At 41.2% G+C, this 26,620-nt stretch overlaps 1 protein-coding gene across 1 annotated transcript; it reads left to right on the forward strand.

Annotated features, from left to right (window-relative positions):
* LOC113407433 (succinate--CoA ligase [ADP-forming] subunit beta, mitochondrial) lies at window positions 1–26,620 on the forward strand. The gene is made up of 9 exons (XM_026655987.2): window positions 1–97; window positions 320–482; window positions 4,825–4,953; window positions 5,462–5,600; window positions 14,586–14,747; window positions 14,836–14,978; window positions 23,254–23,374; window positions 23,845–23,933; window positions 26,462–26,620. Exons 2-9 carry the CDS (start codon window positions 351–353, stop codon window positions 26,534–26,536), a joined length of 990 nt encoding a protein of 329 aa, XP_026511772.1. The 5' UTR covers window positions 1–97; window positions 320–350; the 3' UTR covers window positions 26,537–26,620.

The raw sequence follows: 26,620 nt of genomic DNA on the forward strand, positions 1-26,620 counted from the left end.
CAAAGGACCTTGTGGTAAAAGCTCAGGTTTTAGCTGGTGGTAGAGGAAAAGGAACCTTTGAAGGTGGCCTCAAAGGCGGAGTGAAAATAGTTTTTTCGTAAGTTGTATTTCTAAATTATCAGGTAAATTGAAAATATCTTCAATCCATTTATATGGCTTGGAATTTTAATTTGATTAAAATGCCTTGTGAACTATGAAGACATAAACTAGGTAAGAACATATATTTACTGTAGACTAATATACAGAACATAAATTAATTCATTCTACTCTCTTTACTCCAGCATTTCTCTTGTCACATTCTAAGCTTCTCTTATTCTAGTCCAGAAGAAGCAAAAGAGATTTCCTCCAAAATGATTGGAAAGAAGTTGTTTACCAAGCAGACAGGAGAAAAGGGCAGGATATGCAATCAAGTATTTATCTGTGAGCGCAGATATCCCAGGAGAGAATACTATTTTGCAATAACTATGGAAAGGTCATTTCAAGTGAGTAACTATAGAAATAGTGCTCTTAAAATGAATTTGCTATATTTGGAATTGAAAGAATATTACTGCTGTTCTTCACATGGGTCACATTTATATTTGAAACTGATTTATAGAGTTGTACGTGAACTTAACCTTCTGTTTGGTAGCATGACCTTGGACTGCATGCTTTTTAAACACTTCAACTACCAAAGCAATTTGCTGTGGCACAGTGCAATTAAATGAATGCTACATAACTGGATATCTGTAGTACTGACATTTCTGAACTGCAGAGTTGATCATTGCAGTTGGATAGAGAAATGATCTAATTTCTGTCTCCTTGACCACACTTAATTTTAAGTGCTGGGGATTAATTTTAAACATGCAGCCACATCTGTCAAAGAGGTGCAGAGCAAGAAGATGACCAAGATTTTAAAAAATGGGTGTCCAAAGTCAAGTGTCTATGTCCGTTTAAACATGTAGGTGACCTGACTTTTAAACTGCTGATAACTGGAGGAATTATATTAGCATATCTCCCCCTCCTAGAGAAGTTACATACAATCCAAAAATAGTATGTAAATCAGTGGTTTCCAACCTTTTTACGCACAGGATCACTTTTTGAATTTAAGATCAACCCAGCCTCTATGCCACCCACTTCATTTCCTCCCTCCCTTCATCACTTGCTCTCCTCCACCCTCACTCACTTTCATGGTGTTGGGGTGCGGGAAGGGGTGCAGGCTCTGGGCTGGGGCCCAGGGGTTCGGAGTGTGGGAGGGGCCTCTGGGCTGACCCTGGGGCAGGGGGTTAGGGTGCAGGAGGTGGTGAGGGGTGAAAGCTCTGGGAGGGAGTTTGGGTGCAGGCCCAGGACTGGGGCAGGGGTTGGGGTGTGGGAGGGGGTGTGGGGTCTGGGAGGCAGTTTGGGTACAGGAGGGGGCTCTGCGTTGGGGCAGAGTGTGGGGTGCGGGACGGGGTGAGAGATGCAGGCTCTGACTGGGAGGCGTTTACCACAGGCGACTCCCAGTCGGTGGCACAGCGGGGCTAAGGCAGGCTCCCTGCGTGCCCTGGCCCCACGCCGCTCCCGGAAGTGGCTGGCATGTCTCTGCGGCCCCACCGTGAGCTGCCACTGCCCCCGCCCTCCGACTCTGCAGCACCCATTGGCTGGGAACTACGGCCAATGGGAGCTGCGGGGGTGGTGCTTGCAGGCATGGGCCATGCACGGAGACCTGCTGCCCTCCTCCCCGGGCTGCAGTTCCCAGCCAATGGGAGCTATGGAGTCCGTGCTGGGGGGCGAGGGCATTGGCAGCTCACAGAGGGGGCAGGGGTAGTGGCAGCGCGCGGAGTCGTCTTTCCCCCTCCACCCAGGGCTGCAGAGACATACCGGCTGCTTCCAGGAGGGGCATGGGGCCAGGGCAGTCAGGGAGCCTGTCTTGGACTCGCTGCGCCGCCAGACTTTTAGCGACCGGAGATCGCGATTTACCGGTTGTTGACCACTGATATAAATGTTAGCATTTTTAATACAATGGACACCCGCAAGCCCACAAGCTTAGTTCAGTAAATTTTAACTTAATATGATGTTTGTACAGGTTATTGCATGTTTGTCTCGCCTTCCTCCCTCTTCTTTACTATACAATGGATGTTTAGGCTGTTCCTGTTTAATTCAGATCTGAACACTTAGTAGCCTTCCTTGAAGTCATCTGTGTGACTCTGGTTGTATTGGTGCCCAATTTTTAATTTTATAGAGGAAATGTGTGCAGCAGATTTTCTTTGAGCTAGTTGATTTGTCTATTAAGTACCTCACATTTCATGAAATAAATTTTGTAAGTTACCTGATATATGAACAAAATTAATAAATCATCATGGCTTCACTCCAGGAAAGAAGATGCCTTCTGGTCTCTAGAGGACTGAATCAAATTTACAAGCAGTATAGATACGGGATGAGCATTAAACTTAAAATTACACTAGCCCAATGAGGGTGACATGTAATTCTGTGGTGGTGATCCATTGCAACGTTTATAAGAAGTTATTTACTCTAGTGTCTAGCAAAGCTCCTTCCTTTTTATCTTAAGGATAGTGATGCCTCCTGGAGATGTCAGTGGTGTGTGTGCGTAGGATTGCAGCTGAGTCCTGCACAAACTGTGGGACTGTCCAGGTGGTGGTGGTGGTGTGAGCACCAGAACTATCTTCTCCCCAGGTTACGCCTTTCTGCTAGGCTTATTTCTGTTGAGTACAAAGTACAACTACATCATTAAAGCTCAGACCTGGAGCAGATGGCCTCCGCCAGCTTCCTTGGTTGGTGCAATAATGCTAGAAAGCCCGCAGAGAGGATGGTTCAGTAAATTCTGTAGATCACTCTCACTTATGTTATAAGAACTTTTTGGGAAACGATATCTGCTCTCTGATTTAGAACTTGTATGCAAATCAGGCATAATCGGTGAACTGGTAAATGTTTAACTTGTATTCTATCTACTCCTTTTCCCCCTGCTCTTCCTCTTAGGTTAAGGGGCCTCTTCCTTTTCATAGGAAACTGTCCAACATTTCAATGTTAAACATCTAAAAATCTCTAAACTGCTTTATCATGACATCCAGAGCTGTCTAATTTCTATACAAGAGTGACAAGGGGGTGGCTAAAAAGGTTTACCTCATTTATGCCACAAGGTGGCATTAAAATACCACAAATAGCTATATTTTATCCTCTAAAAATTTCATTGTTCAAACAACAATGTTTATCATGCAAGTTTCAGCCATGATAAGTTTAACCAAAGTAGATGGCCTTTTTCATGTTTGACTTGTAAAACAAAACTGTGTTGACAGGGTTGCATTGGTAATTACACCTCTACCCTGATATAACGCGACCCGATATAATATGAATTCTGATATAAGGTGGTAAAGCAGCGCTCCGGGGGGGGGGGGGGGGGGGGGGGGGGTCCTCGGGCGGATCAAAGCAAGTTTGATATAACGCGGTTTCACCTATAATGCGGTAAGATTTTTTGGCTCCCGAGGACAGCATTATATCTAGGTAGAGGTTTAGTTTATTGCTTATAAATTTGGGGACTCTTCTCTTTTGGATAAGAATTCTCCTAGTGATGGGTGATTATCAGCACCCAATTAACACCATATGTATTTTCCTAGACTTGTAAGAGTTTTTTAAAAAAACCCAAATATGAGGATTCTGTGGTGTATATCCTGCATTCTGATAGTGTCAAACCTTGCTTCAAAAAAATAAAACCCTTGCGGGCAGAAGCAGCTGAAGGAGTGAAATGTACTTGTCATGGCTTAAGCAAAACTAATACTTTTAGGCTCTAATGATACTGAGTAGTAATTATGCCTGAAAGTTTTCAAAAGCACTTGTAGCTCTCCTTGCAGCTGCATTCATTATGTAGTTGTCAAAATATTAAGAAATGGTTCTAGAATCTTTCTTTTGGAAGAAGAGCATCCAACATGATTTTCTTTTTATTTAAAAAAAAAAAAAAAAAAAGCCAGTCCAATGCAGCAACAACCATGCTCTCTACAACTGTAATTGAAGTTACACTTGTGAAGTATGTTTTTTAAACCCTACTTAGATGCTCACTGGAAGTACTGACTTAATAGTCTAGCTAGTGGAAGTCTCTCATTATGCATGCAACAAGTACTACACGTGTAGTGACAATGAATGTTGGTTCACTCATATGAGCAAACATGCCTCAACCCTGAACTTGATGGATCATTTCCAGGGTCATAGGATTGTTCAGTCTCCATGCCCTTTGAGTTTTTGGTGCCTCTGTTGGGATTAATTGTGAAAGTGGCTTTTTTGACACATTTTATGCACTGTGAAACGGTATTGACACCACTTAACTCATGTCACTGAACAGTCAAGCACTGTGTGAGAAGTTTTCAGAGGTGGTTATAGTTATCAAGGCTTATGATCCATGGTGAATAGAAATAGAGTGCAACAACTATTGCAAATGGCTGTGCAGACCTAGATTTACCTTCAGAGGCTGGAGTGTGGTAAACTATGAACACTGACAGCGTAACCAGAAGTGATACACAGGGTGTGATGTACCATTTCATAACTGCCTTTTTCTGTCCTAACTTTAAGCCAGTATGGTATGTTCTTCCCATAGTATAAATATGATAACCTAGGAAAAGCTTCCTTTTGATATAAGAGTTTAGAGTTGGAAAACTTCTTTGGTGATCGTATATCATAAAAGTATTGTGTAAGTATCTTGAATGAAAAGATAGCAACAGTAAGAGAATAAAAGACAACTTTAATGGATTGCCAAAAGCCAAGAATCTCATACTGAGAACAAGAGGTTCTTTGAAATATTTGTGGAAAGAATTAACATAGTGAATGATACAAATCTTACATTGAAATTTTCTCTTTCTTTAGGGTCCTGTACTTATAGGCAGCTCTCATGGTGGTGTTAACATTGAAGATGTTGCTGCAGAGACTCCTGATGCGATAATTAAGGAACCCATTGATATTGTGGAAGGCATCAAAAAGGAACAAGCTGTCAGGGTACTAAAGAGTACATTTCCACACAATCATAGTTAGAGGGAGTTTTGCTTTTGTAAATATACTTAGTAAATTTTATACAGCCTTTTGGCTGACTAAAGAAAACTGACACTTCCAAACATTATTAGTAAATTATTACTAGATATTTTAATGTAGTGTTTAGTTTGCAATAAAGAATGTAAATCTAGCTCCAGATGTGGGTACTTAGGCCAGTGTATAGCCTGGGAACCTTAATTTCACTGTCCCTTGTAGGATAAATGTGATTGACTGTTTTTAAAAAAAACCAAAAGCCAGGAGCCACTCCCTGCAGGGTAGGTAAAGTTCTGTAGCTACAGGCTAGACTTGTATAGCTGTGTTAAAATAATATATAAAAGTAATATTTAATAATAATCATACTTATATATTTAATATATAAAATTATTATATATAAGTAATATATAATAATTTATAAAATATTTTAATGCCTAATGTTATAAACTGATTACCAAAATACTTTGTGTTTTACTTTCAGTTGGCCCAGAAAATGGGATTTCCCCCTAACCTGGTGGATGAAGCAGCAGATAATATGATCAAGATATATAATCTCTTTATGAAATATGATGCCACCATGGTAGAAATAAACCCTATGGTAGAAGATGCGTCAGGAGTTGGTAAAGTACCTTCTTTATAGAATTTTTTAGATGGGCAGTTTGAATCTGCACAGAACATGTCTGTTTTAGGGGTTCTGCTAAAGTTTCTCCAACTATATACAGTAAGAGGATTTAGCACTAACATGGTACGTTGAAAAATGTAGTAAAAACTGACACTGGCACCTAAACATCTGCAAGCATATTCATCAGGGCTGTGGAGCGATGAAAAAGATTAATCGTGATTAAACAATAGAATACCATTTATTTAAATATTTTGGGATGTTTTCTACATTTTCAAATATATTGATTTCAGTTACAACACAGAATACAAAGTGTACACTGCTCACTTCATATTTATTTTTGATTACAAGTATTTGCACTGTAAAAAAAAGAAAAGAAATAGTATTTTTCAGTTCACCTGATACAAGTATTAGTGTACTTTCTTTATCATGAAAGTTGAACTTACAAATGTAGAATTATGTACCAAAAAAACTGCATTCAAAAACAAAACAATGTAACATTTTAGAGACTGCAAGTCCACTCAGTCCTACTTCTTGTTCAGCCAATTGCTCAGACAAACAAGTTTGTTTACATTTGCAGGAGATAATGCTGCCTGCTTCTTGTTTACAATGTCACCTGAAAATGAGAACAGGTGTTTGCATGGCACTGTTGTAGCTAGCGTCGCAAGATATTTACGTGCCCGATGCGATAAAGTTATATGTCCCTTTATGCTTCACCCACCATTCCAGGGGACATGCGTCCATGCTGATGATTGGTTCTGTTCAATAACAATCCAAAGTAGTGCAGACCAACGCATGTTAATTTTCATTATCTGAGTTAGATGTCACCAGCAGAAGATTGATTTTCTTTTCTGATGGTTCGGGTTCTGTAGTTTCCACATTGAAGTGTCACTCTTTTAAGACTTCTGAAAGCATGCTCCATCCCCCCTCCCCAACCCCCCTGTTCCTCTCAGATTTTGAAAGGCACTTCAGGTTCTTAAACCTTGGGTTGAGTGCTGTAGCTATCTTTAGAAATTTCACATTGGTACCTTCTTTGCATTTTGTCAAATCTGCAGTGAAAGTGTTCTTAAAATGAACAATGTGATGGGTCATCATCCGAAATCGCTATAACATGAAATATATGGCAGAATGCAGGTAAAACAGAGCAGGGGACATACAATTCTCCCCCAAGGAGTTCAGTTACAAATTTAATTAATGCATTATTTTTTTAATGAGCATCATCAGCATGGAAGCATGTCCTCTGGAATGGTGGCCAAAGCATGAAGGGGCCTATGAATGTTTAGTATATCTGGCATGTAAATACCTTGCAATACCGACTACAAAATGCCTGTTCTCACTTTCTGGTGACATTGTAAATAAGAGTGCAGCATTATCTCCTGTAAATGTAAACAAACTTGTTTGTCTGAGCAAGAAGTAGGACTGAGTGGACTTACAGGCTCTAAAGTTTTACATTGTTTTGTTTTTGAGTGCAGTCATGTAACAAAAAACAAACTATATTTGTAAGTTGCACTTTCATAACAAAAAGATTGCACTACAGTACTTTTGAGATGAATTGAAAAATACTATTTATTTTGTTGTTTTTACAGTGCAAATATTTATAATCAAAAATAATATACACTTTGATTTCAATTACAAAGCAGAATACAATATATATGAAAATGTAGAAAACATCTAAAAATATTTAATAAATTTCAATTGGTATTCTATTATTTAACAGTGCGATTAAAACTGTGATTAATCGACAGCCCTAATATTCAGCACTGGATCTGGGAGCCCTCTGCATGGCGTGAATTCTATGCAAATTACTGGGGGCTGGCTTCAAATTTCTCTAATGCTTTTTGGAATTTTCTTTCATTGTAAATGTGGACTGCAGTATTCATGCTAACGCCCTATATATTTAGATGTTCAAATCAGTTTTTGAATAGTAATTAAGGTGGGACTTAAAGTAGTTTGTGACATATTTGTGCTGTAAATATACATTCTCAGAGCATACAAAACTAGTGGACCATGCTGCTACTACTGAATGCATCCTAATGCTGCATGCATGGTAATCCATAAAGGCAACCAAGGTTTAACGTTCAGATTGAGATTGACACTGGTGTTATAACAAGCTTTGGTAGTATAGTCTATCAGAGTAAGTATTTTTTCCTGAGGAGAAGAACAAGAATGAAGTTGCATTCAATTGTGTGCAATAATAGCTTTTCCTCTTGGAAAGAATCCAAGCTCTTGCAATTCTTTAACTACAAATTTATCTTATTCCCTTTTGGCTTTGATGTTGAACTCTTCAGACAAGGTTTTAAGAAGTGACTTCACTTTTGTGTGCCCAACCTAAAGCACTTTGAAAGTGCAATTTTCAGACATTAGGCCCTTTCTGAAAATTGGGTCCATCTAAGATTTTTTTTCAAGCTGGCACCCAAAAACTGAGCAACCCAAAATACTAGTGACTTCTGACTCTTCATCTTAGACACTGAAGGAAGTGTAATGTCTTAACCCCACTTCCTTGCCAAATGTACTCTAGGTGCTTGAAGACACTTTGCTCTTTAGGGTTAGTTGCCTACCTCTTACGTTGCCAGCAGTAGATACTCTCTCGATGCCCAAACACAGATAACTAAATCCAAAAGATTGTTTCTTGTCTGAGTTGGGTTTGTTCCTTAATTTAGATCTCCTACTCTGAAGAGACTACAGACATGGGTGTAGTTTGGGGGAACACTGGGTGTTGCCCCCCAAACTGCAAGCCTCGGGCAGGTACAGAATTTGTGTCTCCCCCCTCCTCCCCCCATGCGCAGCCACATTAGCCAGACTGGAGCTGTCTCTCTCCCTCCCCTCCCCTCCCCCCCCCTCAAAATATAAAAGTCAAACTATGCCTATGACTACAGGATACCCAAGAAATGCAGTTTTTAATCAGATGTGGATTATTTTAAACTCTCCTCTCTGAAATAAAGCTATCTCAAAAGTCTGTGTATAAAATATTGCTTCTTTAGAGGATATTTCTTTTCTTCAGTTTTGACTTTGCAGCAATTAAGAATACCTGCCTTAAAGGCAACTGATAGTCTTAGAAGACTTGTTCAGACAGCTTGAATTCAGATACAACAAAGGTTAAATTATAGCTATTCTTCCTTCACCCAAAGCTTCTTACAGCATTTCATGCAGTTTCTTGGTGTGTAGTTAAGTTATAATGAAAACACTATCTTAATTTGGAAATGTAGTTTAAATAACAACCAGTTATAGTCCTTTCAGTAGAGTTCTACGGTTAGATTGGGTATTTGCACCTTCTCTTGTTTCTCATTTGTCTTAACTTTCCCCAGTATCTGTGATGGTGGGGTGAAAGTACAGCTACACACTTGAAGTGTCTTTCAGCCACTACAGGTTTGCTTTTTGTTGTTAGTAAGTATTTCTTTTGAAATCTGCTGGAATGTTGTAGGAATTGGCACATCTCTACTGTTCCTCCTTAAACATTTTCAGTATTAGTCTCAGCTTGATCCTTGCTGTTCAGATTTGCACATCTAGTTTGTGCAGGCAGTTCAGTGCACTTTTTATACAAGAGTGTTAGGATGAAGACTGTATTGTATGTCACTTTTTTTAGTGAAACTGTGCTTCACATTCTGAACTTAAACCTAACGTAATTGGGTCTCCTTTTTGTCAGTTTCCTTAGTACATGGTTAAGTAAGCTTGTCAGAGGTCAAGGAAGTAATGGATTCTGTGACTTTCAGAGACCTCCATGACATTTTTAGCTTCCCCCCCCGTTGCGGGAGGTTGAGGAAAGGGTGCCCGGAGGTCCCAGCTGCTGCAAGAGGGAAGAAAGGGGGCCCGGAGTTCTCAGCTGCTTTTGGGGGGGTGGGGAAGGAGGGTGGAGCTTCCATCTGGACTCCTCCTCACCACCCCACGGACCAGGGTTTGGGATCTCTTCTTCCCCCTTGGGGCCTGGGCTTCAGTTGTCTCCCCTCAGCCAGCTCCCCACCCAATAATTCTGTGGGCTTCATGAACTTTTGTTTCTTGCCCGTAACCTGTACATGACTTTTACTAAAAATAACTGTGACAAAATCTTAACCTTATACATGGCATTTCATTGATGCAAGGAGTCTGCTTAGGCTTTTAATATCATCTTCCCCAATGTCCCTCCACTATCTGTGGGAAAAACTTCCTTGGTGTTCTGCTGAGACTTTCTGCATTTCTTTTGACTTAGTTATATGCTCTCTTTAAGAAGCACATAAGTTTAATTTAAAAGCAGAAGCCTAAGTGGGTGGCTTTTTTAAAGATATACAAAGGGCATGGTGGAAGGATTAATCTGGTGCACAGTTTCTTAGGCCTGGTCTACACTGGGTGGGAGATCGATCTAAGTTACGCAACTTCAGCTACGTGAATAATGTAGCGGAAGTCGACGTGCTTAGATCTACTTACCACGGCGTTTTCAACTGTGGTAAGTTGTCTGCTGATGCTCCCCTGTCGACTCCGCCTGGGTCTCACTCTCCGGTGGAGTACCAGAATTGACGGGAGAGCGCTCGGCAGTCGATTTATCGCGTCTTTACTAGACGCGATAAATTGACCCTTGCTGGATCGATCGCTCCGGAGGTAAGTGTAGACATACCCTTATTTAGGTGAGTTTGTGTTAACTGTTCTAGACACGTTATTACTAAAAATGCAACAAATATTGTAAAAATCGCTCTTCAAAAAATGCATTTATACGTGTAAAGATACTTGCAAGTTAGGAGGCCAGAGATCAGGTAATGCCTCTAATGTGAGGTAATCTGGTATTAGCTAGTCCTGTGATATTTACCTAAAGTATTTTTAGCAGAACTTTGCATCCCAGGGTTTTAAAAGAGCTTGCTGAGGAGTTTGCTGAACCATTAATGTTGATTTGCAGTAACATTTGGAAGAAAATTAGTGTTGTGCCAATATTTAAAAGGGTAAACAGGATGACCTGGGTAGTTATGGGCTTGTCAGTCTAACATTGATCCTGGGCAAGATAAAGGAGCAACTAATACTCAAGAATTGAAGGAAGGTAATTGGGTTGATTAACAATCAACATAGGTTTATGGAAAATAGATCCTGTCAAATTAACTTAATGATTTTTTGATGAGATTATAAGTTTGATAAAGGTAATAGTGTTGATGTAATATACTTAAAACCTCTTCTGTAAGGCATTTGACTTGGTACCACAAGACATTTTGACTGAAAAACTAGAACATTACAAAATTAATATGGCACATCAAATAGTTTAAAAACTGACTAACTGATCGGTTTCAAAATACGATTGTATTTGGGGGGGGGAGTCATCAAGCAGTTGTGTTTCTAGTAAGGTCCCACAGGGATTGATTGATTGGCCTGATGCTTTTTAACACCTTGATCAGTGATCTAGATGAAAACATAAAATCATCACTAATAAAGTTCGCAGATGACACAAATTGGAGGAGTGGTAAATAAAGAAGTGGTAAATAAAGAGGAGGACAGGTCACTGCTAGTGATCTGGATCACTTGGTAAATTGGGCAAAAGCAAACCGCGTGCATTTAATACATCTAGGAGAAAAGAGTACAGGTGAGTCGCATCATACGCGCATTTAACTTGCGCGAATTCAACTATACGCACTCGGCAAAAAAAAGAAAAACAACAAGATACCTGTAAATAGTGCGGGCGATTCCACCCACCATTCCAGTCAATGAGCGTGTGCCCCGGAGTGAGCATGAGATGGGAGACGTGAATCTGCTGTTCCCTCAGTCGGTCTCAGTTCCTGCGTGCCTCTCATAGTGTGAGCATCTCGCCGCATTGAGTGTGATTCTAGTGTTTAAAGATATGTATTTTTTCGTACAACATGGCCCCTAAACCCAAGCCAACTACTTCATCTGGTGCTCAACCGAAGAAACAGCGATCTGTTCCAACGCTGGAGGAAAAACTGGCTGTGTTGGACTTATTGAGAGACGGTATGTCAGTCTCCAATGTGGCGCGTAAATATGGCCGCAACAAATCTAGCATCTGTGCCATCAAGATTCAAGAGAGAAATTTGCCAAGCCGTGGCATCAAGTGCTCCAATAACTGCTAAGGTGACGAGCCAGGTGCATGATAAGACTCTAGTGAAGACTGAAAAGGCATTAAAGTTATGGCTGGAAGACATGAATCGTAAACGTGTGCCCATTGATGGCAACACGTTGCGAGAAAAGGCTCTTAGCCTCTACACGCTGTTCAAACCTCCTGCTGAAGAGGGACAGCCTTCTGATGAGAAGGAATTCAAAGCCAGCCAAGGTTGGCTTAACAGTTTTAGGAACCGCTTCAACCCCAAAAACGTGCAGATTGCTGGTGAAGCTGCATCTGCCAATGAAGAGGCAGCAAAAGCCTACCCCGAACAATTAAAGAAAATCATAGAAGAAAAGGGCTGTCTTCCGGAACAAGTTTTTAATGCTGACGAGACTGGGCTCTTCTGGAAAAAAAAAATGCCCAACCACACTTACATTTCAAAATCAGAAAGACAAGCCCCTGGCTTCAAAGCAGCTAAAGACCATGTGACTGTGTTGTTTTGTGGCAACGCTGCTGGGCATTTAATAAAGCCTGGCTTGCTCTACAGGGCTGCAAATCCCCATGCCCTAAAAGGCAAGAAAAAAAATCTGCCTGTGTTCTGGCAATCAAATAAAAAGGCTTGGGTGATGGCAGCAATATTTCTGGATTGGTTCCACAAGTGTTTCATTCTGGAGGTCAAGCGGTACCTCGAAGAGAAAGGACTTGACTTTAAAGTGTTGCTGATCATAAACAGTGCTGCTGGCCACCCTGCAGCACTCCGGTTTGCACATAACGATGTTGAAGTAGTCTTTCTTCTCTCCCCTCCCCCCCCAATACCACATCCATCCTCTCGACCAAGGCATGATTCACTGTTTCAAGGCCACGTACACAAGGCTTACGTTCTCACGGATACGTAGTGCTATGGATGCTGATCCCAATCTTAATGGGATGGAGTGTTGGAAGTCCTTAAACATTGCCGATTGCATCACTTATATTAAACAGGCAATGGATGCAATCAAGCCTGAAACAGTCAATGCATGTTGGCAAAACCTATGGAAAGAATGTGTGAATGATTTTAAAGGTTTCCCAACCATTGACAAAGAAGTGAAATGCATTGTTCAGGTGGCCAGGCAAGTGGGTGGTGATGGCTTCATCGACATCCTTGAGGAAGAAATTGAAGAATTAATTGAGAGCCATAGAGAAACATTGACTAACGAAGAGTTAGAGGAACTGATAAAATCGTCTACGGAAGACGAAGATGATGATGATGATGATGACGAACAAGAAGAGCCAGCAAGTTGGAATCTTCCTAAATTTGCTGAAGTGTTCCAAGCAGCGAAACACTTGAATGATTTAATTTCTGAATACTATCCCTCTATAGAACGAAGCCTCAAAATCACACATAGTATTACGGACGATTTGAGACCATATCAAGAAATGTTTGAGCAGCTCAAGAGACAACAGCGACAGTTGCCGATCACTAGGTTTTTTTTCAAGGAAAAACAACCAGCAGCAGATGAGCCTACGCAATCAACTTCTCGAGCTGAACCAGAGCCAACCACTTCGTCTACGACTTGCTCTCCGTCACCTAAGCTCTGTCACCTCCGTCTCCTGGATCGACATCAAGCCCTGACGACCCCCTGTAATTAAAAATACAGTACTGTAAATTATATTTTGCATATGTACTCTTTATTATACTTCTGTACAGGGTTGTATACACAAAACCATGTAAGTATACTGTACTTATGGGCAATTTAAGGGATTTTCAAGGGTAATTTTGACTATATGCGATTTTCGCCTTACATGCTGACTTTAGAACCTAACCCCCGCATAAGATGCGACTCCACTGTATAAGCCATTCTTACAAGATGCGGGACTCTGTGCTGGGAATCATGGCCTCTGGAAAAGATTTGGGGCTCGTGATGAGTATTCAACTGAACATGAGCTTCCAGTACGATGCTGTGTCCTAACGGGCTATTGTGATCCTTGCTTGCATAAATAAGGGAATCTCGGAGGAGTAGAGAGATTATTTTACCTCTGTATTTGGCACTGGTGCGACCACTGCTGGAATACTGTGTCCAGTTCTGATGCCTACAGTTCAAGAAGAGTGTTGATAAATTGGAGAGGGTTCAGAGATGCACCATGAGAATGATTGAAGGATTAGAAAATGTGCCTTAATAGTGAGTAGACTGAAGGAGCTCAGTCAGTTTAGCTCAGGGATCGGCAACCTTTGGCACTCGGCCCGCCAGGGTAAGCACCGTGGTGGGCCAGGCCGGTTTGTTTACCTGCCGCGTCCACAGATTTGGCCGATTGCGGCTCCCACTGGCCGCGGCTCTCAGTCCGAGGCTAATGAGGGCTGTGGGAAGCAGCGCAGATGTGCTGGCCGCGGCTTCCCGAGCCCCCGTTGGCCTGCAGCGGCAAACCGCTACAGGCTCGGCCCGCCAGGGTGCTTACTCTGGCGAGCCATGTGACAAAGGCTGCCGATCCCTGGTTTAGCTTAACAAAGAGAAGGTTAAAGAGTGACTTGATTAGTCTATAAATAAGTGGGGAACAGAAATTTGATGATAAACTGCTCTGTAATCTAGCAGACAAAGATGTAATAAGATCCAGTGGCTGGAAGTTGAAACTAGACAAATTCAGACTGGAAATGAAGAATATATTAATAATGGTAAGGCATAATTGGAACAATTTACCAAGGGTCATGTGGATTCTCAACTACTGGCAATTTTAAAATCCAATAGGATGTTTTCTATAATATGTGCTCTAGAAATTATTTTGGGGAAGTTCTATGGCCTGTGTTATATAGAAGGCCAGACTAGATGATCGCAATGGTCCCTTCTGGCCTTGAAATTTATGGAATGAAGGCTGCATGAGTTAGCATGTAATGCCAAAAAAGAATTATTTGGTGCCCTAATATACAATAGAATAAGTATTTCAGAGAAGTATTTCACCTTTTTAAAGATAAAGGCATTAAACAATTTTTTTGTTTGTTTTCCCAAGTGATGTGTATGGACGCAAAGATAAACTTTGATAGCAATGCGTTCTATCGTCAGCAGAAAATCTTTGATATGCAGGACTGGACACAGGAGGATGAGAGAGACAAGGATGCAGCTAAAGCAGACCTCAACTACATAGGACTAGACGGAAACATAGGGTGTTTAGGTATGTATGTTCTACATAATAGATGTTTAGAATCCTTTGATGTACTTGCTGCTAATGGAATTCTTAATTGTAACTTTTTTTCTTACAGTGAATGGTGCTGGTTTGGCTATGGCCACAATGGATATAATTAAACTTCATGGAGGCACTCCAGCAAATTTCCTTGATGTTGGCGGTGGCGCTACAGTACATCAAGTAACAGAAGCCTTTAAACTTATTACTTCAGATAAAAAGGTAAAACAAGGATTAGTATTTCAAAGTTCTGCACTGTTGAGTAATTATTTTAAAATGCCTTATGACAATGTATGTATTGTATGTTTCCACTAGTAGACATGGATTTTAAAGGTGAGCTACAAAGAGGGGAGAACTGTGCTGTCTTTGCTACTTTACAATGTGCCTGAAAAACATGTTAAGGTTTTTTCCTACATGTTTCTTTCTTGTCAGGAATATCAGTCTTCAGTCCTTCAGCAAAGAACAGGAAGGAGAACTGAAGTAGGAAGTCTCAGCCCTCAGTTGAAGGGACAAGCATGAGTATTTGAATCTCCCACAGAGCCTTTTCTCAAAATGTCTGTCAATTGCACAGATTTCAGACAGTTGTGATGTAATTCACAGTAGTTCTCTACTTTTTCCAAAGCAGTTAACTGGCAAAATTAGTAGAGGATACCTAACACTTGTAATGTATCTGAGGGGAGGGGAGAAGTAGCAAACCCTGTTCTGAAGAAAACACTCAATTTTTATGTATAAAGTTTTTTATTAAAAGGAGGAGGCTACCAAACTCCCTTCTTTGCAAGTCATTTTTTTAGTGGGAATTAAAAATACTCCTTTTAAAAATAAAACTAGAATTTTCTAATAGAATTAGCATGAGAAAAGGGAATAAATAAACACTTTCCTATGTAATTTGAAGGGAGGTTAAAGATAGTAGCAAATTAAATAGAAACAGTTATTCTCTAGGAGCTGATGAAAGTCATTTAGATGCAGTATAAACATAGAGCAGATGCATTGTTACATGTATTCAGAATAAATAGTAAACAGCTTACCTTTTAATTATCTTCGCAGCTTCAGCTCTAGTGTACTTTTTTAAAGCGCAAATACACTTAGCAGACTCAAATGAACAACACCAGTAACTTGATCCCCAGTTTCAAAAATCACGTCTGTAGTACTGTAAGCAAGTACTGAGGTGCTGTTATTACCCTTTTAAAAAATTCTTAAATCTGTTTAACTGTCCTTGCTGAATAAACTAAGTGATTTCAAACCAGGCTGTCTTATTTTACACTAGATAAAGCAGAATTTCTTTAGCAATACCAAAATTATTTGTACTTAGATCAGTGGCCAGCTAGGCTAATATGGGGTTTCCTAGAATATCCTAAGTATGTCTTTTCCTTGTTTGAAAAGGAATTTGAAACTGTATGTATGTTGGTGTCATGTTAGACTCTTGTCCATCTCTGACTTGGGTACCAAACCTGCAACTAGATTCATGCTGGTGCACGTGTCTGTCTATGCAGATCCAGTTGCAGGATTCCAGACTTAGATTGTAACGGGTATTGTCTGATTTGTACATAAACGTTAAGATTCTAAGGTGCTATTTGGTAACATAGTAACATTGCAAGATAAAATTATTTTGATAACTTGTCTGGAAAGATACAAATGTCCCAGTACTATTTTGAAGAGTTCCAGGATCTTTGAACCTATGTTGGAATAATATATAAATTTTATTTGAATGTTAATTAAAGATTAACTGAGTATAATTTTGGGCAACAGGAGGAAGAACTCTATGGCTTCCCTAGTGACATACATTTACTGATGGATAGGAGTAATACCATGAAGGAAAGCTGAGTTTATTTGGCACTAACAACGTTTCACTTTAAGTTTGAGGCCTTCACCCACCCACTATCTGCTCACATTTTCTCCCCAATCATCCAGCGAAGGTTTTAAAAAGGTCACTCTGTTCCGTCTTCCCATCTTCTTTCCCTGAACCCCCAATCCTGTTTTTTCCTCCTGAATTAAATCATTCCTTCAGTGTGCTCAATTTCAAAGCACATCACAAAGCAGTATTGCCCATGAGTACTCATCAGTATCTTTTTGGAGTATTTCATCTCTCCCTGCAGAATGGAGAAGAGCTTGAAGTGAGTCACTAGAGCAATTCTGGTTTTGCTTATGAAGTACCCCTTTGACTTTGTATTATCAGTCACGCTGGCAAATAGAACTTGGTATCCATGGTATCACTGCTTGCTTGTATTCCACCTCCATTGAGGGTTAAGGCTGCAGCGAAAAGGGCTGGCTGGCAGATACAATGGATGTAAGTTGTGGTTCTGTATAACAGTGGGGCATTTAGTGGATGAAGGGAGAGATTAGTACAATTAAGAACAATACTATTATCTTTTTGTGGAATGCTGAGTGAAGAAGAAATCAGATGGCTAGTGACAGTTATGCAGCTGGAGGGTTGTGGTGATGAGAAGCGAGTGATTCCAGAGGGATGGAGGTTCGTGGGAGCTGGGAAAAAGATAGGAGATCTGTCCCTGGGCAATAGGTGAGGTGGACAGGAAGCAGAGGTGTAGAGACTGATGGTAGGAAACAGAGATGACTAATACAGCGATATGTGCTGCATTAAAAGCCTGAGGTGGCTGAGAGTTAGTAGGGGAGGAAATGCTGAGTTAGCTGTGGAGAGATGAGAGCTGACCAGCTTTGTGTAACCAAAGGGTTGCAGCATGATAGGAGTACTGACTCCTAGTTCACACAGTGACCTTGGTGCACTGTCATGTTAAGATGAAGGATTAGGGTAAAACACTCCTGTTCCTTTCTAAGGTTATAAATCAAGATAAAGTAGGTAATGTTACTTCTGCATAGCTCTTCAGATGAAAGATTCTTCACAGTGTTTTCCGTCAACATTCTATGTATGAAAGTGCATTGAGAGCCTACTTAACGCTGTAAACTCTCTTGGGTAGTAGTAGGAATGCATGTTCAATGTGTGGTGGGCTAGGACCATCTACTTTTTTTCAGGCTGGCTTATCTGCTGCTGCTGTGTAAATACAGAGTGAATGCTTGGATGGCTTGCTGACAAAACAGCTCTTTGATAGAAGCTGAATTGCTCGTCACCACTGTGTGCTGGGATCCCAAGATTTCATGTTTGTTCAAGCACCCAACAACAGGAATTGATAGGAAACTTGGCTGAAGCCTGTCTCCTCTTAAACCCTAAAAACACGTTGCCTGATGAAAACTATTGAGACAACAGTCTTGATACAAGGTGGCCAGTAGCAATGGAATGGTTTCATCAACAGTATTTGGTAAACCCCTGGCATAACCTCCCCATGGAGCATGTTCTATACATGTTGATATAATGTCTGGTCAAGGACCAAGAAGTCATGACATAATAATCCCTGTGAAGGGTATTTATTTGGAATCCAATTTCAGATATTTAATTTAATGTAAAGACCAAAATATTTTTCAGGTATTAATTTAAAGAACAAAAGAATATTCAAATTTTAGTCATTTGGCTGATTGACTGAAAAATGATGCTTGCATGTATAGCTTAAAGCGGCTTTAATGTACATTTAATTTTGTGAAGATAGACTTTCATGTCTTAAAAAAAAATTGTTAAATGATTGCCATTTAACTGCTAATAAGGTCACAGTTCTTACCATTTTTCCATGTTAATTTTGTTCTCTGATCATAGCATTTCAAGGGCTTTAAAATTTAACTTAAATGTATGCAGATTAAAATGATGGTGTTCTGTAGAATCTCTTCACAGCGGGCTGTAAATACATTTTTAAAACTCATGCATGGGGATGTCCTCAGATACGCCATCAAGATAGTTCTGACAACAGATGGGTTTTAAACTGGGTTGTGTTCGTCACCTTAAAGGAGGTTAGACAGCACAATGATAGATGACTTGACTTGGATACATTTTAAGGTGATGGGTGAACACCAATGGCTCTGAACTTGTAGCATCCTCAGAATAAATGACTCCCTTGAGTCATTGTGGTAGCTCAGTGAACACCTCTGTCCAGTGTAAAGCAGCATTTAAAATCTTAAAATGATTGAATGCATTTAGTAAAAGTACAGAAAACTTGACCTGATGAATCATGTACACAGATGAGCATGCTTGCTGTCATTTGCCTGGGATCAGGCATCTATGAAGGGATTGTCTTATTTGTCTCATTCAAGCATTTGGCGAATGCCTCCAATCTTTTCTGTAGCTAGAAAACCCCCTTGGGGGGAGGGATAGCTCAGTGGTTTGAGCATTGGCCTGCTAAACCCAGGGTTGTGAGTTCAATCCTTGAGGGGGCCACTTAGGGATCTGGGGCAAAATTAGTACTTGGTCCTGCTAGTGAAGGCAGGGGGCTGGACTTGATGACCTTTCAAGGTCCCTTCCAGTTCTAGGAGATGGGATATCTCCATTAATTTATTTATTAATTAATTTATTTATTTATTTATTTAAGATCAGCACAAGGCTAGCCCAGAATGCTGTGAAGAAGAGCTTCTGGAAGTAGCCTGAGTTGGCTTCAGCTACTGAATACCAACACTATGCTTCCCTCTGGGCCCAGTGTTGAGACATTGTCATTCTACAAAGCCTTGGGCTTCACTGCAAGCAGTGTGCCTGATATCAGTGGTACTGAGGTCCAGCTCACTGGATGACACTTTACCTCTCCAGGGGAAGTATCAGCAGGAAGTGCAGAGAGCAATTTGCTTTCCTGGCATTCTTCCGTTCTGAAGCCTGAACTCTGTAGCTCCACCTCAAAGCCTCTAGTGTCCTCTTCCTATAGACAGGGCCGGCACCAGGCACCCAAGCTGGTGCTTGGGGCGGCACCTGGAGGGGGGCGGCGCGGCGCGGCGGCCGCTGGGGAGAGCGGGGCTACAGCAGGGCTCGCTGCCCTGCCCCCGGCGCTCTGGCCGCCAGAGGGGGAGAGCCGAGCCCCAGCCGGGGCTCGCCGCCCTCCCCCCAGGGCTCCGGCCGCCCTCCCCCCCGGCGCTCTGGCCGCCGGGAGGGGGGCTCGCCGCGCCCCCGCCGGGGCTCACCGCCCTGCCCCCGCCGGGGCTCGCCGCTTCCCCCGGCGCTCTGGCCGCCGGGGGGGAGAGCCGAGCCCCAGCCGGGGCTCGCTGCCCTGTCCCCACCGGGGCTCGCCGCTTCCCCCGGCGCTCTGGCCGCCGGGGGGGCGCCCCGCGCCCCAGCCGGGGCCCGCCGCCCCGTCCCCGGCGCCCTCGCCCATGGGGGGGGAGAGCCGAGCCCCCGCTGGGGCTCGCCGCCCTCCTCCCAGGGCTCCGGCTGCCCTCCCCCCTGGCGCCCTGCCCCTGGCCGCCGGGGGGAGAGCGGAGCCCCCGCCGGGGCTCGCTAGCCTCCCCCCGGGGCTCCCTGTGGGGGGGGGGGGGGGGGCGGCCGGAGGCTTTTTCGCCTGGGGCGGCGAAAAAGCCAGAGCCGGCCCTGCCTATAGATTCAGGACTGGGAGACTGATCTGAAGTGGTGTTTGAGGACATATGCAGATTGTTCCTTTTCATCTTGAAGACCATAGTATTTCCTTTGATGCTTGCCGCAGACCTTGCTTTGAGAAATGTCAGAGCACTTATTGCAATCAAAGCACTCTTTGTGCATCATGCTGTCATGTCTTCTGACTTGGCTCATTTGGTTCATGAGGTATCGGCATTCACACTGATTTCCCTGCTGCCTTATGCACTGAAAGTCTTAGCACATCAATTGTTGAAATCTTCTGAAGCACTGCTGATGCTCTGGTCTTTCCCATCTCTCAGTATTGGTTGCCTGTGGTGAGAGCAGGACAGTGATCCAGTTAATCCCTTCCCTGTCCACCCTTATCAAATTTCTGCAGATGGGCCTTGTACTGTGCCCTGAAGGTTGTATTGGACTAGGTGAGGGCCCCTAACAACTTTTCACCAGTTTGTGTGTTTGACAGCTGGTTGGAAACTTAAGTTTTAAGTAAATCTTTATTAAAAATCTTTTTTATTCACACTGAAATGTTGTGGAGACTGAGTCAGGAATAGAACCCAGGATCCTGAATCCCAGCCCACATGCTCTAACCAAAAAACTGTGCGTCCTATCTGCTTGCTTTCCAGCCAAGCTCCTTACACCCTTCTGTAGAGCCTCAACCTTCTACTTTTTCTCTGATTTTTCTCCACCTCCCTCCATAATACTTTTTTCATGCCTCGGTGTACCAACACAGAGGCATTGCCTACCTAGTAGCTACAGAAATGATCAAATCACTCCCTCAGACATGTTGTAGGTGTGTTGGTCCCAGAATATTAGAGAGACGAGGTGGGTGAAGTAGTATCTGTTATTGTACCAACTTCTGTTGGAGAGAGAAGCTTTCGAGCCACAGAGGGCTTTTCTTCAGATCTCATCTGAAGAGCTCTGTATGGCTCGAAAGCTTCTCTTTCTCTCTCCCCAACAGAAGTTGGTCCAATAACCGATGTTACCTCACCCACCTTGTCTTCCTCTGAGAGAGGCAGTCAAGTTCTGAAAGTACTTTTAACCTCACAGTCCCGTAGCCTTGGCCTCTTTGCCATCTAGGCTTGTTTGAGGAGAGAAGATCATAACTTTTTCCTTTTGACTAAAATAATTTAAAACGGTTTCAATAAACTTGACTTTGTTTAAAGGGGGCTAAAATGCTGAAGAACACCTTTTAAAATGTAGCTTTTCTTTTTGTTCTAAGCTGAGTTTGTTTGCCTGTTTGGTTGCTTTCCCTACCACCTATATATTGTGTTAAAGCATATTTTCTGGTGCTGAAGACATCCGTATGGTAGCTGCTGTATCCCTTATCTAGGAAAGTAAAAGAATGAACATTGCAATATGCTGAAGTATTTGAAAATGACTTTCTTATGTTAGAGAACTTAATTTAGAGAACTTATTTTAACACACACTGTATTGAGTGGGCATTTTGTCCAGTTGAACTGGTCACTTGCAGTAGCGTCATACAGACTGTATAATAGAGCTCAAGAAGAATTATTGTCATTTTCCTGTGCCCCAGCCCTCTTACTCATAATCTAACTTCTAACATTAAATGTAATCTGCCAAGACATGGTGGTAAAGTTAATGACCTTCAGTCTAAAAAAAGCATGCTCATTCTCTCTTCTCATGTAGGTCCTTCAACAGAGTTCATGTTACAGGTGACAGGCCAAAGTATTAGTTTGAGGAATACTTCTAGCAGGATTGTCTTAAACTGGAAGGCCAAACTGTTGGCAAATGGAACAGTTATGACACTGATTTTAATAGCTGAGGTTTAATTATTTTTTTTCTTTGAATAAAAGTAATTGCTTTCTCCAGAAAATTGGTTGAGCAAGACTATCGAGAAAAGTCATGGTGCAGTCATTTTTACATTCTTGTTAGAGATCAAAAGGTTCTCTTTGGTTTGCATCTTATTTCAGTTACCTTTTAACAAATCAGGAATGGTTATTAGTGTCTGCTACTCTTGGTGCCTTAAAGGGCAAATATAGAACCTTCCAAAAACAAAAATAAATCACGGAGCGTCTTTGAAGTTTAAGTGGCAAACATCATTCTGGGATATATTAGCAGGAGTGTTGTAAGCAGGACACGAGAAGTAATTCTTCCACTCTACTCCATGATGATTAGGCCTCAACTGGAGTACTGTGTCCAGTTCTGGGTGGTACATTTAAGAAAAGATGTGGACAAATTGGAGAAAGTCCAGAGGACAGTAACAAAAATGATTAAAGGTCTAGAAAACATGACTTATGAGGGAAGATGGAAAAACTGGGTTTGTTTAGTCTGGAAAAGAAAAGAATGAGAAGGGGATATCATAACAGTTTTCAAGTACATAAAAGGTTGTCACAAGGAGGAGGGAGAAAAATTGCTCTCCTTAACCTCTGAGGATAGGACAAAAAGCAATGGGCTTAAATTGCAGCAAGGGCAGTTTAGGTTGGACTTTAGGAAAATCTGCCTGGTGGTTAAACACTGGAATAAATTGCCCAGGGAGGTTGTGGAATCTCTATCAGTGGAGATTTTTAAGAACAGGTTAGACAGACACCTGTTGGGGATGATCTAGATAATACTTAGTCCTGCAATAATTGTCTTGCAGTACAGTAGAACCCTGTTTATCCGATCATCCATTATCTGACTCCATATAAACGTAACAGTGCACACTGGTCCAGAAGCGGGCAATCTCTCATGTTGGCCACTAGATGGTGCTGCAGCCTCACACTGTCCCATATTCCAGATTATCCGAATCTTTGATTATCTTTCTCCCAGTCCCAATTAGATCAGATAAACGGGATTCTGATGTACATTATTTTAGAGACGAGTAACTTTTCTGCTGAGTTCTTCTAGAATATGAATGAAGGTTTTCTTAAACCATGTGCTTAGCACTGAATTTCTGGAGCTTGAATTTTTAGAACTGATTTTTGCCCATCTGAGTGGGCTGAATCCCTTTATCTGATGTGATGAGCTATTTGCTGCTTGTTAAAATTCTTCATAATATTCTAGTAGGATGGTGGACTTGATATGTGTTCTATCATTAAATGTATAACCTTACGTGCTGTTTTCTGTATGTAGGTACTGGCTATTCTGGTGAATATTTTTGGAGGCATTATGCGATGTGATGTTATTGCACAAGGTATCATTATGGCAGTAAAGGATTTGGACCTAAAAATACCTATTGTTGTACGGTTACAAGGTGAGCACTCTTCAATACTGTGTAAATCTAAGCCTTTGGATTTGTTTGTCAATAGTGCTCCTAGGTGCTAGAATAATACTAATAATAGTGATCACTGTGTTTAGTAGTTCACTTAATGCATAGCAAAATTGCTTGTATACAGAAGAATATTTTGTAAAGAGAAATATATACTAACATCTAAAATCTAGTGTTTTTCTTGATGACTCTATTAAATATTTATTTCTTACCATATTGTTTTTTTGGTAACTGTTTAGTTGACATTTTAGAACAGCAAATCTAACTTGCAGCTACTGTAAATGCCTTCTAGTGTATACTGTACTTATCTCAATTTTGAGATGTCTTGGTAGATCTGTCCTGGAAAACTTGATCATCACCAGCTCACATGGTCTCTGATTGAAGCGGATAGTTAGTAGGTCATTATTTCATTCAGTACTGAATTCTGTTGTTTAAAACTACTTCTCTTTCTTCAGGTACACGAGTTGATGATGCCAAAGCTTTAATAACAGCTAGTGGTCTCAAAATCCTTGCTTGTGATGACTTGGATGAAGCTGCTAAAATGGTGAGCAAGAAAGAGCTTTTTGCATAACTCTTCATAACAGATGGTATGCTTTAATATGTAGTCTTAGTAAAGTTGTATCTTCCCCCAGTCAACTTAAAACAGGAGTCTAGGATAAAATATTTGAAGCCTTGAAGATCACTGACACTATGTATCCAAAGTACACCTCTACCCCAATATAACACGACCCGATATAACACAAATTAGGATATAACGCGGTAAAGCAGCGCTCCGGGGGGGTGGGGCTGTGCTCTCCGATGGATCAAAGCAAGTTCGATATAACGCGATTTCACCTATAATGCAGTAAGATTTTTTTGGCTCCCGAGGACAGCGTTCTATCGGGGTAGAGGTGTATTTCACAAAGCAGTAACTAACTGGTAGGGCGGTGACTTTATAGGCAGAATTTATTTTACCCCAAACTAGGAACCTGCTCTATATTGCTAGAGAGGAATATTGCCCAGATTATTACCTATTTTTATAAAAGAGCCAAGAGATCTTTAATTTTGTAGATGGGCAGAAGGGGGACCTCAAGTGAAAATCTCATCTGAAAGGCTGCACTTCTAATGGTGCACCCCTCCTTGGTAGTGTACTTTTAGGTCAACACTTTTAGTAGTTCAAGGCCAAGGTAAGTATTGGAACTCCCTAATCAGCAAGGGTGCTACCAGTGTATAATCTGAATCATTTGTAATGTTACCTCCTGGGGTTGAACTCTCCAGAACTAGCTGCGTTCAGGGGAACAACCTACTCACCCTGATCCACAAAACTGAGTTTAAAGGCAGAGTGGAAATTCTGTTAAGCTGATCAAGCCCTTGGTTGATCATTACAATGCTTCTGCAGCAGAGAATTTGGGTTTTAGACCTATATTGCATTTGTATAAGGTGCCCACCATCCAAAGCTACTGGTACCATTTTATAAACGAAGAAATAAGTTTGTCAAGGTTAACATGACCCAAATTAATTTGTTTTGCTAATCTAAAATTATATCCTATATACCAACAGGTAAATCACTTTAAAAGGTACTAGTAGTTTAAAAATAACATAAATTTCTCCAGAGAATATTTACTTGTGTTAAAAAAGCACTCTGAGGCCCCAGTTGGATTGAGGCCTATTGTTCTGAGCACTGTATAAATGTATATTAAAATATAAGGGTTTGACTACACTTGAAAATTAACATGGATTAATTTTAAAGTGCAATGTGTGGGCATTTTCTTGTTCTGGAATGGGAGTGGCTTGTTCCTGTTTAGTTTAACCCACTTTCAACGTGGCTTAAACTAAACAGGAACAAGGCACTCCTGTTCCAGAATAAGAGTGTTATTCACATGCAACTTCCAGGTTAACTCTTCGTAGACAAGTCCTAACTCCCTGAAGAGCTTTGTTTTAAAATAATGCAGCAAGTAGGTTTAACAAACAAACGGAAGAGGGAAAAATGAGGGTGGCAGTAATAGGATCACATGATTGTGTAGATTACTTATGCACAATTTGTTGGTTTTATAACGTTATGAACAAACAACATCATTAGCATCTGTTAGATGCCAGGTGGCCAGCATGGATTACTAAACTAGACAAATGTGGACTAGAAATAAGGTGCATATATTAACAGTGAGGGTAATTAACAATTGGAACAACTTAATAAGAGTTGTGGTGAATTCTTCATCACAGGAAACTTCTTAAATCCAAAAATAACGAGGAGTACATTGTGGCACCTTAGAGACTAACAAATTTATTTGGGCATAAGCTTTCGTGGGCTAAAACCCCTTTATCGGATGCATGCAGTGGAAAATACAGTAGGATGAGGGGGAGGGATAGCTCAGTGGTTTGAGCATGGGCCTGCTAAACCCAGGGTTGTGAGTTCAATCCTTGAGGGGGCCATTTAGGGATTTGGGGCAAAAATCTGTCTGGGGATTGGTCCTGCTTTGAGCAGGGAGTTGGACTAGATGACCTCCTGAGGTCCCTTCCAACCCTGATAGTCTATGATTCTATTTGTGTGTGTGTGTGTGTGTGTGTGTGTGTGTGTGTGTGTGTGTGTGTATATATATGTATATATACACACACACACACACACACACACACACACACAGAGAGAGAGAGAGAACATGAAAAAATGGGTGTTGCCATACCAACTCTAACAAAACTAATCAATTAAGGTGGGCTATTATCAGCAGGAGAAAAAAAACTTTTGTAGTGATGATCAGGATGGCCCATTTCAAACAGTTGACAAGGTGGTGTGAGTAACAGTAGGGAAAACTTTTTCTAAAAGAGATGCTCTAGTTCAACCAAAGGTATTGGACTTGAACCAGAAATTAAATTCAGGAAAGTCCTGTAGCCTGTGTCATGCATACTACATGATCACAATGGTCTCTTCTGGCCTTTAAATCTATGAATCTATTTTTTTTCTTATGGCAAGCTCTTTCTGACATCACTTTCTAAAATAGACTGTCTAGTTGAACTCCTAAAATTTAGTAGTGTCATTTGTTAAACTGTTAATATTTCTTGAATTATCTCTTTATAACTTTATTTCCTTTTCTCCCCCAGGTTGTGAAACTTTCAGAAATAGTGACCTTAGCAAAGCAAGCTCAGGTGGATGTTAAGTTTCAGTTGCCAATCTGATCTGAGTTGTCATGGAAGTGTCTAAAGTGTTATAGTCTCTGAAATACTGTGTTCTGTGGATTTTTTCCTCTTTTTTTTTTTTTT

This window comes from Terrapene carolina, unplaced genomic scaffold (assembly GCF_002925995.2).
Source record: "Terrapene carolina triunguis isolate 2854851 unplaced genomic scaffold, T_m_triunguis-2.0 Scaffold20, whole genome shotgun sequence".
NCBI classification, from domain to species: Eukaryota; Metazoa; Chordata; order Testudines; family Emydidae; genus Terrapene; species Terrapene triunguis.